The sequence below is a fragment of the Miniopterus schreibersii genome, assembly GCF_964146895.1.
Source record: "Miniopterus schreibersii genome assembly, chromosome: 12".
Classification (NCBI taxonomy): Eukaryota; Metazoa; Chordata; class Mammalia; order Chiroptera; family Miniopteridae; genus Miniopterus; species Miniopterus schreibersii.
This window is the reverse complement of record NC_138112.1, coordinates 61522960-61537156: the sequence shown is the minus strand read 5'-3', so window position 1 is coordinate 61537156 and position 14197 is coordinate 61522960. Positions and strand designations below refer to the sequence as shown.

The 14197-nt window shown below is 42.6% G+C and overlaps 1 protein-coding gene across 2 annotated transcripts in view; it reads right to left on the bottom strand.

The window, feature by feature from the left end:
* Window positions 1-11626, bottom strand: part of ALKBH3 (alkB homolog 3, alpha-ketoglutarate dependent dioxygenase) — a 31905-nt gene extending 20279 nt beyond the window's left edge. The window contains exons 1-7 of one of the 2 annotated variants that reach the window (XM_081154840.1): window positions 11478-11626; window positions 9682-9831; window positions 9225-9328; window positions 7728-7762; window positions 5033-5080; window positions 4014-4117; window positions 2406-2494 (exon numbers count right to left, since the gene is read on the bottom strand). In XM_081154840.1, coding sequence (XP_081010966.1) covers window positions 2406-2494; window positions 4014-4117; window positions 5033-5080; window positions 7728-7762; window positions 9225-9328; window positions 9682-9760 — 459 coding nt within the window. In that variant the 5' untranslated portion in view covers window positions 9761-9831; window positions 11478-11626. Of the gene's footprint in view, window positions 1-2405; window positions 2495-4013; window positions 4118-5032; window positions 5081-7727; window positions 7763-9224; window positions 9329-9681; window positions 9832-11217 lie in introns of both variants that reach the window. The other variant, XM_081154841.1, reaches the window with a different exon arrangement.
* Between the last annotated feature and the right edge of the window lie 2571 nt (window positions 11627-14197).

Below are 14197 nucleotides of genomic sequence, written 5' to 3'. Positions count from 1 at the left end.
GAGCTGCCTTATGACCCAGTGATTCCACTTCTGGGAATATATGCAAACAAACCCGAAACGCTCATCTGAAAGAATATCTGCACCCCTATGTTCATTGAAGCATTATTTACAACAGCCAAGATATGGAAGGAACCCAAGTGCCCATCAACAGACAGGTGGATAAAAAAGTTGTGGTATATATACACAAAGAAATTTTACTTGGCTATAAAAAATGAAATTGCACTGGCCGGGTTGTTCAGTTGGTTGGAGCGTCATCCTGATATGCCAAGGTTGTGAATTTGATCCCCAGCCAGGGCACATACAAGAAACAACCAATGAATGTATAAATAAGTGGAACAAAAAATTGATGTTTCTCTCTCTCTCTCCCTTCTTCTCTCTTTCTCCTTTCCTTTTCTAAAATCAATTTTTTTAAAAAGAATGAAATCTTACCATTTGCAATAGCACTGATGGACCTAGAGGGTATTATGCTCAGTGAAATAAGTCAGTCAGAGAAGGACAAATACCGTATGATTTCACTTACATGTGGAATCTAGAGAACAAACTAAACAACAAACAAAAGAAAAGCAGACACACAGATACAAAATAGAGAAAAGACTAATGGTTGCCAGAGGGGAGGGGGGTTGGGGGACTGAGTGAAAAAGGTGAAAGGATTAAGAACTACAAATTGGTAGTCACAAAACAGTCCCAGGGATGCAAGGTACAGCAAAGGATATATAGCCAATAATATTGTAATGACAATGTATGGTGCCAGGTGGATAGTTGAAATATTGGGGTATATCTTTGTAAAGTATATGATAGTCTAACCACAACGCTGTACACCTGAAACTAATACAAAATAAGTAATACTGAATGTAAACTGTAACTTAAAAATGAAATTTAAATTTAAAAAGAGAAATGTAGTATACATAATATATTTTTATTCTCTACATATATTTGCCTAAAATAAAAGAACTGGAACCAAAACATCAGCGGGAAGAATTATTGTATTCTTCAGGCTTATCTGCAGTTTCTAAATTTTCAATAGTAAACACATATTACTTACATTATAATAAAAGGATTGTCATTAAAAGAAATTCTCTTTAATAGTTGTCAAAATGTCCTCCAAGCATAAAAGTCCACTCTACACAGCAGACCTTTGTGCCTTATGTTTATTATAAAGCAGTGGTTCTCAATCAGGGGCAGTTTTGGCCTTCAGCAGATGTTTGACGATGTCTGGAGTCATTTTTGGTTGTCACGACTCGGTGAGGGGTGCTTCTGGCATCTAATGAGCAGAAGTCAGATTAACTGCTACACATTCTACAATACACAGGACAGCCCCAACAACAAAGAATTATCCAGCCTCAAATGAGCACCGCTGTGGCGGAGAAATCCTGCTCTGAGGGTTAACGAGGATGGAGAACTTCTTCCCACAGCCTGCTTAATCCTCAGCTTCTCTGCTATGGCTGGTGACAAAACGTAAGTTAACTCTGACAGAAACATGCCAGCAGTCTATGTGGGATTGGCCTAATTCAATTATCTTCATGTTTCCAAACCAACCTTAAATATCAAGGTCTCAATACCTCTTTGGAACACCTTTTAAATGCAGCCTAGAAACAAAGCCCAGAGCTCTCTCCTTACGTAAAAAAGCCGTGTATTTCGAGTCAATGTTTTATCCACAAACATTTTAGCACAGTGGAAGTTTATAATTATAAATTATTAGAAGCTCTGAAGTGTGTCATGTCACATTTCTGTTTATCCCAATGCTGTAAGCAAAACTCCATTTTCTTCAAAGTCTCTTTCCATAAAGCACAACATTATCTGCCAAAGGCAACATTCCAGGGACTAAACAGGGAGCTATTTCTTGGACCTTAACTCCATCCTCTGGACTAGCTTAATTTATACACTAGCATCTCTTTGTCTACTGTCATGGAAATTTTTAGAAACCAGCCAAAGCAATGATAAGTTGAAGTCTAAGGAGTGCAGCCATAGAAGAAACACAAAGTCAACAAGAAAAATACCAGTGTTCTCCACAAATGGCAAAAGATCCTGAAAAATGAAGAGATGTTCTGAGCTGCTGGCCAGTCACATGGACTCTGGCCCCACAGCAAATGTGTACCAGGGTATGCACAGAGGGCTACAGCCAGAAGTGTTTGTGGAAGGGGGAGATGAGAAGAAATGGTTCATTTTCCTGAAATTGGGGAGTCTGATTCCAGTGTACTTTAGTTCCAGTTTTTCTCATCTATGGATCAAAAGCCCATCAATGATGGTGGGCACAAAGACTCAGTGTTTGAACCCAGAGGGTTTTCTGAACTGGGAACCATCATGCAGCTCTGTAAGGTGTTTTGTTATTTTATAGCACTCTACATTTATATTTTATGTACTTAGTCTATAAAACCACATAATACAACAGCAATGTTCCAACATACGTGAGGATTTGGTTCCATAGTGATTCTGGAGTAAGTGTAAGGAAGTTCTCCATACCATGCTGTGAGTCTTGGCTGCTGGTAAGTTACATCTGAGAAAGAAAATACAGGGCCTTTGAAATGGTTTAATGCTATTTAAGGTGTACCTACTGAGTGCCAACCACTATGCCGTGCAGTGTGCAAAAAGCTGTGAGAAATACAAAGGAAGCGCAAGGATGGGCTCTGACTCAGGCTCCACCTTCACAGAGGACATGCAATTTCAAGAGGAGAATGGGTAAGAGCTAGAAGGAAGGAGATGAGAAGGGACACTGGCAGAAACAGTATGAGCAAAGGCTCAAGGTGAGAATGTGGCTTATTTGTGTCAGTTATGACATAAACAAGAGTGAAGGCGTCAACAAGAGGAAAGGAGGGTCTAAAAAGCAGGACACCGAGTCTGAACCTTTGTAGGTAGGAATCTGTGGCACCAAAATCCATACAAGAAACCCAACAGACCCTTTACCCATGAGCCACCACTGTATAAGCCCCTTTGATTCTGAATGAAGAAAGTGCTCTGACCAACTACAGCATGTAGCTGGTTTTAGTCAGAATTTTTTTATGTCCAATTTATTTAGAGAGGGAGTTATCCATAAATCTGTTTTCCCCCATAACTGATATCAACCACTACAATAAGAACAATAATAATAAAAGCAACTAACGTTCACTGAAGGCTTACTATGTGCCAGGCATTCTGTTAAGTACTTATGATGCATTATCTCATTTAATGATCACAACCTTATAAGTATTATTATTAGCTCCATTTTACAGATCAGAAAACCAAGGATTAGAAAATCACTTTACTGTAATTTGCTTAAAATTAACAATTACTTTGAATAACAGAGTGAGTAATAAAAGCCAAGTCTGTCACCAAAAGCCCTGCTATAGAAACTGCTGGGAGTCAGGAGAAAAAACTGACTCTTATTCTGCTGTCTGAGTCACAAATGAAGCCAGTAGACTTCACCTCTCTTAAGAGAAGATTTCAAGTTCACTTGATTTGCCAGAAAGGCATCGTATGCTAGAGCATAGACGCCCCTCAGTGGCCACCTCTGGTACAACAGGTACTACTGCTTGTGGACGACCACAGAGCAGGTTCCGGGTCAGGTAATTTTTGTAAACTCAGGAGAATACAGATGCTGAAGCTACAGGAGACTGAATTCTTCTAGCGAAACAAAAAAGAGACTAAAAAGCTGGTAAGAAGGATTGCAAAAAAAAATATGCCAAGTAGAATCAGAAAAACAAAGAAAGCCCTGGAAGTTTCTATGAAGAAAGAGGGAAACTGGAACCACTTGATATAATAAAGGTAGGGGACAAAGGGGGTAAGTATGTCAACCGGAGTTCAATCCAAACTCCTCTGGTTCCCTGACCTCCCACCCCATTCTCCTGCCATGTTCTCTCTGAGTACCACCTGTTATTTCTTCTGACCCCTTTCTTTGACTGGCTAATTTCTACTCACCTTTGGGGTCTGAGTTAGGTTTTGAGTCTCTAGGACTGGTTGTGGTAAAAAGATGCAACAGTGTTAGAAAACACTCCAGAAAGGGAGGCAGGTGGTGACTGCAACCTCAGAGATCCACTTACCCTCTCTGATGCCGGTCCTCTGTTTCCAGGGAACACCCTGACAGAGCTGTTCCAATACCCAGTCGGCTTCTTTTAAGTCAACAAAGCCAGGATACAAACGCACCCTTGAAGCAGAAAGAACCATTAGTAACTAAACAACACAGAAAAGATGGGTTACAGACTCTGTTAGCAGAGTACATTAATCCGGACAATGCCTCCTTCTCATGGGGAGATGAAATCATCTTACCACACCTCCCACAGTAAGCAGAGCCTAACATCACCCAGGTCATGATGCCCAGGTCAGGATGTACAATAAACTCCTTTCTTGTTAAGACAAATAAAAGAAGCATGAAGGAGAAAGGAATTCATGAGGGTTCTTACAGTCATCATTCAAATATTGCTCAGCACTGCTTAGCTCTGAAACCTTCGTTAAGTTATTTAACCTCTGAACCTCAGTTGTCATCTGTAACATGAAGTTCATATCCACCTCAGAGGGTCACTGTGAAAAGTAAAATAAGCCTGGCCCTGTGTTATCTGAACAATTGGTAGTCTTCTGAGACTATGCCGATTGTAGGGGAAACAATCATTTATGATTGTATTAAAATTAAAATATCCAAAAGAGGGTTCTTTCTCTCATTGAATATACCTGTACACTTATTTCAGCAATGCTCAGTTAGTTCAAAATCACGTTGGAAATCCTTCTTAAGAAATGTTCTGAAAGCCCTTGGAACATTCTCATGAACTTTACTCTTTGAAGATGCACTTGATATTTTGAAAGAGCCAAAGCTCACTTTAAGCCATACCTGGTTAACAATGAGATGTGACCAAAGTAATGCAACTGGTTTCCTTGTGCGACTCTTAAACTTGCTTTAAAAGGGAGGTTCCAAAAAGGGTTTAACAATGGCAGTGCCACTGAGGAGTTACAGAGACTTCTTCTAAGCAATTCATTTAGATATGTAAGTTCTGATATACTTGTTTTAAATGCCTTGTTATTTTAGAGTAACAATTAGTATACTTGTGCATTGATGAATGTCACTTACCTAGATATGCCTGTTGGTGACAGGCTGATTTCATATACACCCTCTTTACTAAAGAAACAAAGAACACAGACTTGTTAGTATCATACAAAACAATACACTCCACCCAGTGGAAGGGCTGTCCTTTAGATTCCCTAAGTCCTGGCTCACCAAAGTCATTTAACAATGAGGGCAAGTGAGGGCAAGTGAGATAAGGGGCAAGATGGCAGTACCTCGTTAATGGCATTGGACATAGAATTCTGAGAGGATCAGACCACAGAGATGAAGACTGTTGATAAAATAATAAACTATGATCCTACCCCTTTCTATTTCACCCATAATTTAGGCTAGTATACTCCAGGAATCTATCATACAAAGGGGTGCCAAACAGAGCACACCTTCGGAGACTCTGGAATAGGGATGAGCATTTAACAGGTAGCAAGGGCTCTGAGCATCTGCTGCTTTGAGATACACGTCTAATGAGGTTCCTCTGATCGAAGTCCTTCAAAGGCTCCCCACCAACTTTTCAGCATTGCATTTAAGGTCCCCTTGACCTAGCTCCACCTCCTGACAGCTCGACCGCCTCATCCACCTCCAGCAACAATTACTGCTTGGACTCTCCTGACTACACGACGTTTCTAATCCTGTGCTTTGCTCCATGCTGGGATACCTCCCCACCATCCAACACCCCAAACCAACCCATCCCAGCTTTGGTCTAGTAGAAACTTCTAATTCATCCTTCAAAATCTCAGCTCATGCCTGGCTGGCTTGGCTCAGCAGTTGAGCATCGACCTATGATCCAGGAGACTGTGGTTCGATTCCCGGTCAGGGCACATGCCTGAGTTGCAGGCTCGATCCCCGGGGGGGGGGGGGGGGGGGGGGGAGTGCAGGAGGCAGCCAGTCAATGACTCACTTATCACTGATGTTTCTATCTCTCTCCCTCTCCCTTCCTGTCTCTGAGAAAAAAAAAAAAAAAGAGTTGTCATTTAACGCAAACTTAAAAAAAAAAAATCTCAGCTCAGTATCACCTTCCTGACCTTTAATTCACCCAAATGTTTACATCTCATCCTCTGTGTTACCACAAGACCTTATATACAAATCTATTGTTTCACGATACACAGAATTACAACTTACCTGATCATGTCTGTTTCATTTACTACACTGTGGGTGACTGAGGGGCAAGAAATGGGTTATTACTCTGTTTCCCAGTACTGAGGACATAGTAGTTGAGCAATAAAAGCTAAATGAATTTAATCAACTGTGCAAAAGTACAAACTGTTGCAGATGTGCAGGGTGGCGAGATCCATGTAAGAGAAGTGACATGGTTGGATAGAAGCCTCTATCAAAGATGACTGCGGCAGATCCTTCTCAAAGTTACAGAGGATAATATAGGGGACAGTTTTCACACTGCCCTCTTCCATGTGAGTTAGTATAGTATATAGTAGCTCAAGATCTCTGAGCTGGCTCTTAGGTAGATGTGTATGCACCTCTGAGCCAAAATGTAGGCAGAACTACTGTCATACATACAATATTTATCACTTTTCTATAAAGCTTCCCAGAGTGTGAATATAATCTTTCAACGTGGTATATTTTGGGCCACATTTGGAAGCTGGCTCACTTCAAATGTGAGCCACATTTCTATTAAAAAATCCAACATAGCTGACTACAGATAACGAAAATTAACAAGACCTAGGGTCAAGTGGGAATTAGTTCTGTCATTTTGCCTCTGACTTACAAACTCACAATTGCCCATTTTTCAGCCTGAATGTCCCATCTGTACCTTGTAACAGGTTTCATGGTTTTGTTTATTCTCTTTATCACCAATGGAGGCTACATCACACTGGTTTTTGTAAAACAATCAACGTCTGTTATATCTACTAGACTGGGACTTAAGTGACTAAGTAGTCGAAACACTTAATACTACAGACAAAAAAAACTAAAGCCCAGGGAGATAGCAATAACTTATCTAAGGACTAGTTACATAGCTAATTGGTGGCATGGCCACAACAATATACCCTTTCTGAAAGTATGATGACATTTGTGTTAGTTTTAAATATTTCTGATATACAAGTCAACCTTTAACAGCCAAACAGCTTACCAGACTGCTCATGAGCAGTAACAAAGCATAATGTTAAACTGCTCAAATAAAAGGATGCTTTCTACTGACAATTTATGTGCATCAGATAGAAACTGAAGAGCAGGTAAAGAGGAGTCAAAGCATCTTTCAACGATTTTTGAAAAGAACATTTTAGACATAGATTAATGGAATGTTAGTTACTATCATTTACTTGCTCTGAAACAATTATGTGGTTTTAAGAAATGGACTGTAAGGTCGTCTACTAAAATGGTACCTAAAGGCTTCTCAAAGAGCCATGTTTCAATGACTCAGAAAAATCCCCCCCGCGCCCCCGTCTTAACCTAGGATATATTTTAGCTTCCGATTTGCAGATATATTAGTGAAGCAGGGTCAGAAAATCTACACTAGAGCCAGAGGTTAACATACAGATATCTTGTTGCATTTTCCACACCATCAGTAAATTCAGAAAGGCTTCTCAAAAGACGAAGTTTAAAGACATCTGAGACAGGAATATCCCAGCCTAAAATTAAGACATTAACTGAGCTGTCTCTCTTCCAGACGGAAAAAAAGGGATGAGGGAAAGACCCCAGGCTCTCCATGTCAGTGTGGGCAACAGTTACAGCAAGGTGGCAAATCACTTACTCGATCACTTGTGGGTTCGGGACGCTGCGTACCACCTGCAAGGAAACAGGCAGATCTTACTCTGGAATCGCTCCTCACCCTCAGGGAGGTTGACTTGCAGGAGTATAATATCTTCTCATTCTGGTCAAAGTAAATCAGGTTTAAAACTATCCTTTTTTATTCCAAGCTCTTACTATCCTACCAGAAAACCTTGTTTCTGCTTTTCTTTGAGCTACTTTATAGTTACTAGCGAGCAATAAAAGATGATGCAATTGGAATCAATCCATTTTCTTAACAGCCAGCAGTTCTGGAAAAACCTTTGCACATTTTTAAAAACAGATGCTATTCTATGAAGTAAAGGGTTTTAATCATTATTTATAAGATCATTACTATAGCCCCACCGGGTGTGGTTCAGCGGTTGAGCATTGACCTAGGATCCAGGAGACTCCCAGTTAGGCCACATGTCTGGGTTGCGGGCTCGATCCCCAGTCAGGGACGTGCAAGAGGCAGATGATCAATGGCTCTCTCTCATCATTGATGTTTTCTCTCTCTCTCCTCCCCCTTCCTCTCTCTGATATCAATAAAGATATATTTTTTAAAAAAATCATTACTATAGCACAGCAATTTTCAACCGGTGTGCCATAAGGATTTTTAAAACATGCAATACTTGACTATTTAGTCAGGGGCACTGGCCTCTTTTCCCTTAAATTGTCAAATAAAACAATGACAAGAGCCAACACAACAACAGCCATCCGGTGTGAATGTCCTGTCTTGAACCATAAATATATAGGTCATATAATAGAGTTGCATCTTATTGGTCACGTCACATAATAAGGTTGTGTCTGATTGGTTAATTCTTGGTACCAGAAATCCTTATATACAAGTATAGGCACCCGATTCTTTAAAAAATCACATTGGAGCAAAAAGGGTAATTACTTTATACCTCTTTTTTTTTTTTTTTTGGTAAGATGGACAAAAATATATACTTTTAGGTGTGCTAAAGAATTTTAGTAATTAGCTTACATGTGCCGTGAGATGAAAAAGGTGAAAACTGCTGCTACAGCATATGACTGATATTTAGCTCTTTTCCCCATATTATTAAAAACAGTGAATCTTCACTACTTCTTGCATTTCTCCCCATTGAAAAAAAGCTAAAATATCAAGCACTGTAGTTGCTGAAATTTCCATCCAATTTCAGAGATATTTGCTATACTAGCACTGAAGACAGCATGGTGTTAGGAATGTCAGAACTTAGATAACCAATGAAAGCTCTAGAACGGAATAACCTCTGTGCCAAAAAGAATGGGAATTATATATGCCCACAATTTAGGGGCAGACTACAAAGGATCCTCAGACATTTGATACTCTACAAAGGATATTCTACATTTCATTATTTTTATAGTCCTTTAACTCTCCTTTCATTAGTGAAATTATTCTGTCACTACTTATCTGAGTGTCTACTATGAGACTATAACTTTTATAAACTTTTATACTATTGAAGGAGAAGCAAGAATTTACCTGCTGGGGTTCTTTGAAGACAAACTGTTTGTCTGACACATGATACGCCTTGTTTGTCCAGGTCTGACCAGGGCTCTGGTGGAGATGGCTCTTGGCAGTGTTGGCTGAAATAAGAGAGAAAACGGGCTCAAGCCAGGGGAAAGTCTGCTCTCATCACCTTCTACAGAGCAAGGACCAATGAAATCCACTTAGAGATGACCTCTACGACATCTACAAATTAATTAGTAAAGTCTATTGAAGACCTCAACACACACACTGAAAGGTCTGAGCGGAGTGACTAAACAGGAGGAACACTAAAGATCAACCCTTAGATCATCATCAACAAATTCCGAGAAAATACTAGCCACATTTTAAATAATTCTTCAACATCGAAATGGGAGTCCGCTATAAACCAAAGGGATATAAGGAAAAGAGGCTGGTAGTTGTCCACATCCACAGGATCCCCACAAGTTCTTGCCTGGCTGAGCAACCGCCTGGCTCTTGGCAGAGCCAGCCCAGGCTCCCTGCACTCGGGCTCGTCGTCTTTTGTCCTCCATGTTGACCAAAAAGGCTTCTGCTCTTAGCTTGCAGAAGATTCCATTCCTGATAGGAACCACACAATGGTTATCTGTTTAAAAAACAAACCAACATGTTTTTAGTTGGGGTTGTGAGAACTTGTACTTCTACAGCAGTAATTATAACTCTTTCAGGCAGAAGAGGCTGCTCAACAGCAACCAGAGCTTCTATATAAAATCAGCTTCTGCCATCACAACATCTAATCAAGGAGTCTACTACGTCACTTAGGGCTGCTGGCGTTAAGGTTTACCTTTTGTAATCTTATTATAGTACTTTCACTTAATTCACAAAAAAGTGCATGTTAAGAAACTCTAAAACTAGGATTATTACTCTTATTAGTCCCCAACAGCAGAACTTAAGGAAACTATAATAGTCTACCTACATGGAAACTGAGAAATAGGCTAAGACTCGCTTTCCAAGAACATTTTCATATCCTATTATCATGGGCTGCATCAAACTTCCCTGCAAGTTTATTAAAGACATCCATGGCCTTGCCCTGGCTAGGTGGCTCAGTTGGCTGGAGTGTCATCCCATACACCAAAAGGATTTGGGTTTGATTCTCGGTCAGGGCACATACCTAGGTTGCAGGCCTGATCCCCGGTGAGGGCACATATGGGAGGCAACAGAGGAGTGTTTCTCTCTCTAAAAATCAATAAACATTAAAAAAAAAAATCCACGGCCTCAGAAGATCTACTTTGGGATGGATACAGGTGTAATAAGCTTGTAGGAGATATGTATGACGACCATAAGGTTAAGTGCTTCACACAAAGTCACTCAAGAAGTCAACAGCAGATATATTAACATTCAGATTTTATTAAGTTACAATCTTCAGCTAACTGAAGAATTCACCTCATAATGGTCAGTAATGTAATACTAATTTGACATTTTTATCAATAAATTTTCAGTTCACAGCAAATACAGGAGCATGCAGAGCTACCCAAAACAGGGAGGTTTCGGGCCTTGTGTTTTGAAACTATGATCCTTTTCTTTATGCGTCTATCTAAAAAAGTTTCTCATCTCAGGTTCTCAAAGGTTAACAGTTATTTTCATAGATTGTTTAGCCTACCAATTACCAGCCTCCACCCCCCACCCCCCCGCAGCCCACCACCACTTTCTGATTCAGTGGGCCCAGAAATCTGTATGTTTAACAAATTCCCCACGTAATAAGTAGGTAATTCTCCTCATTTAATAAGTGGGGAGATGATGGTGGCTGCCATCTTCCCCAAAAGAGTTAACGGCAGAATCAACACCGGCTCTCTGGTCCCACGCGGCGCGTAGAGGAAGCCCTCGCTTGACGTGCTCTCTCAACTGAGGCCTTACAAGTCTAACACAATTCGCCATAGTTCAGGCTCTCCTGCTCCCGGGGCGGCGATACGTTAGTACGTGTCAGGGGACAGCTGTTGAAAATACAGATTCCAGGGCTTCAACCCAGACCTACTGAATCTGTGACGTTCCCGAAACTATTAACTCCACCGGCCACCCCCGGATTCTCTACCCGGACAGAGCTCGAGCGCGCCGCGGCTGGGCGACGAGCAGGGGCCCTGCGGTCCCCCACCGGCGAGAGCGCCTGGTGCCCAACAAGGGTTAACAACTGCCCTGCTTTGGGTCCTTCTCTTCCAGGACGCTCGGGATGGTCCCGGAGGTCGCCTGGGAAGGACCCTCAGGGGCGGTCCCCACACCACCAGCCCGAGCACCCACCGGTACACCTGCCGGCCGCCCCGCCGGGGGCGCGCGGGTTCACACCCGCTCGGCGCAGGAAAGCAACCCTCTGCCCGGACCGGCCGCGCCGCCCGCGCTCAGGGGGAACCTTAAGACCATAGCACCGACTCCAGCAACGCCCAATCACAGGCCGTGGCGTCGGGCACTTCCTCTTACGTCACGTGCCGCCGCCGCTTCCGGCGCCAGCTCCTGCAGTCCGGGCTGCTCCGCGTTCCCGGCTTCCCGAGGGCCGCTATCTGAAGGTGCGGAAGGGAGGGCCGGGTTTGGGGGGGGAGCGCAGGGTCTGCGGGTTAGGGGGATCCCAGCGAGGAGCCGGGGTATGGCGAAGGTGGGACTGAAGACGTGTTTCCTCCCCGCCACCCCCTCCAGCTGGACATCTTTTTCCGCACAGCTAGGGAGTTGGGGAAGCAGGTGCTAGGCGAAAACATTTGAATTGTATCCCGAGAGCGCGGAGCGGGATGCACCCCCTCGGGCTCCGCCGCGGGCTGCGCGCACCCCAGTCAGTCACCCGACGGGGCGGGGCCGCGCCTTTCGCTCCCTGGCTCTCCAGTGCTAAGCAGCTTTGGATTGAGGGAAAAGGCCTAAGTTTCAGCCCAGACGCCACCATTTACTGTGTGTGTAATCTAGGGCCAGGATTCCGTTTCTGTATCAAATGGGCATACCTCCCGTTTGAACGATTAAGTGAGAGAATGCATTTAAATAGTTTAGCACGATGACTGGTACACAGTAGGAACTCAAATGTTAAGACTGTCAGCCTCATCTGAGCTCTTGAGAAATATCTTTAAAGTGGCCAGGTGAAACCCTGTATCTTATAGTGTGAAAATAGCAGAAGTAGCACAAAATTAACTACTTTGTGCAAGTTATTCTATAAGATCTACCAAAGCATAGTCACTATAAAAGTCAAGTAAGCCCCATATTATATACTACTTCCCTGTAGGAACCCGATCTATGTACGTATATTATTGCTACTATCAAACCTAATTTTCACAGCATCCATTATTCCTTGTACCTTGTGACATGGAAGGGAAAATGATTTATCCTGGAACTGAAAAGAGAGAAAAGTGAACTGAAAGGTCAGACTACAATGTTTATACCCCACCCCCAACAACTAGTAATTTGTCAGTGTCTGTTTCTGGCTCAGGAACCTTGGCTGTATCTTCCATAGAACGTAATTTCTTTCTTTTTCAACCTTCATGGTTTTGGAACAGTAACAACGAAGTCTGTTGAGGAGTCCCTAGAAGTGGTGCTCTCCAAGGAGAACACTTCTCAAAAATCAAAACATAGCCAGCTTGCATCCAAAATAACTGCATCCTTAACAGAATCGCCATAAAGACCCTATTTTTATCAAGTGCCCAAGGTGATTCTGATACACGAAACATTTGAAAACCGTTCGGGCACATGTAGGGTGGCAAATTGTCCTAGTTTGTCTGAGACAGAGGGGTTTTCCAGGACGCAGGAGTTTGTAAGTGCTAAAGCTGGGACAATCCAGGGCAAACTGTTGATCATCCTAGATGCGTGTGAATATACAGTATTAAAATGATGATCTTGATGCAGCTGGGCATCCTGGGTTCCCTCATTTCTATCTGCAGGATTTGTTTTTCCATAAACAAGGGGGCAGAGACCATGGAGAGGAAATGAAGGTGGGGGTGTGTTGCCAATTATCACTCACTGATTCTCAGCTCCAAACCCATCCTTCACTGCCCTGCTCCCAGTACTGGAACATTTCTCCTTTTCATGGCTGGTGTTAGCTGCATTAGTAGAGGGTGCTGGAGGGACATTAGAGGAGGAAAGGGCTCTTCCTGATTCCAGTGTGCAGCTCTTAGCTGGCTTCTCGATGCGTGGTGGCCAGCCATGCTTGGCAACTCTCTATGGGCTGAATTTCAATGTTAGTTGAATTTACAGCCATGTTAAGTTTCTCTTGTGCAGTTAAGGCATTGATTGGGAAGGAATGAGGTCCCAGAACTTGAAATAGGGACATCTGCTTGGACCCAGATGAAAGAAGCAATCTTGCACACCCAGGTCACCCTGAGCCTCCCTTGCTTTCCTGTGTCTCAGGAGACTAGTTGTCCTTTGCTTGAAAACCCTGTGAAACCCTCACCTGGAGCAGATGACTTAAAAAATACGGCTTCCTGACAGGTGAGAGTGCTTCCAGATTTGTGCCTGCCTTTGTGTTCTGCCTCGACCTACAGTAGACCAACCTAGAGGTACTTTTAAGTGGCTGCTCACTCTACCTACTATTTCCATATTTTTAGAGTTTTCCTTTTCCCCTGTAGGTAATTCCATATTATAGTTAATAATTCTTCATTTTATTCCTGTTTGAATTACTATATAGTTTCTACTTGAGTCCTGTTACAGTATGATTATGGTATTAGGGATTGGGAGCAATGGCTAGCAAGTGACTGGCCCCAGGATTGGCCTTAAACTGTAAGTAATTGGTTTGCCTCTGCTTTGGGCCCTTTGCTTTCATTTCTTTAGCTGAGACAGCCCTCCTAAAGCCCCAGTGGGTTTTGCTGGTTCAGTTGCCTCACCTATCCCCTGAAGCCAGCGTTTCTCAGTGCATGGTTGGAAGACCATCTGCAGAGTCGCTTGGGGAATGCTTGTAAAAACCGAAGAGTCCAGGGCCCCCATCAAGATTCTGAGTTAGCAGGTCTGGGGCAGAGCCCAGCATTTTACATTTTTAACAGGGCCTGGTTTCATTT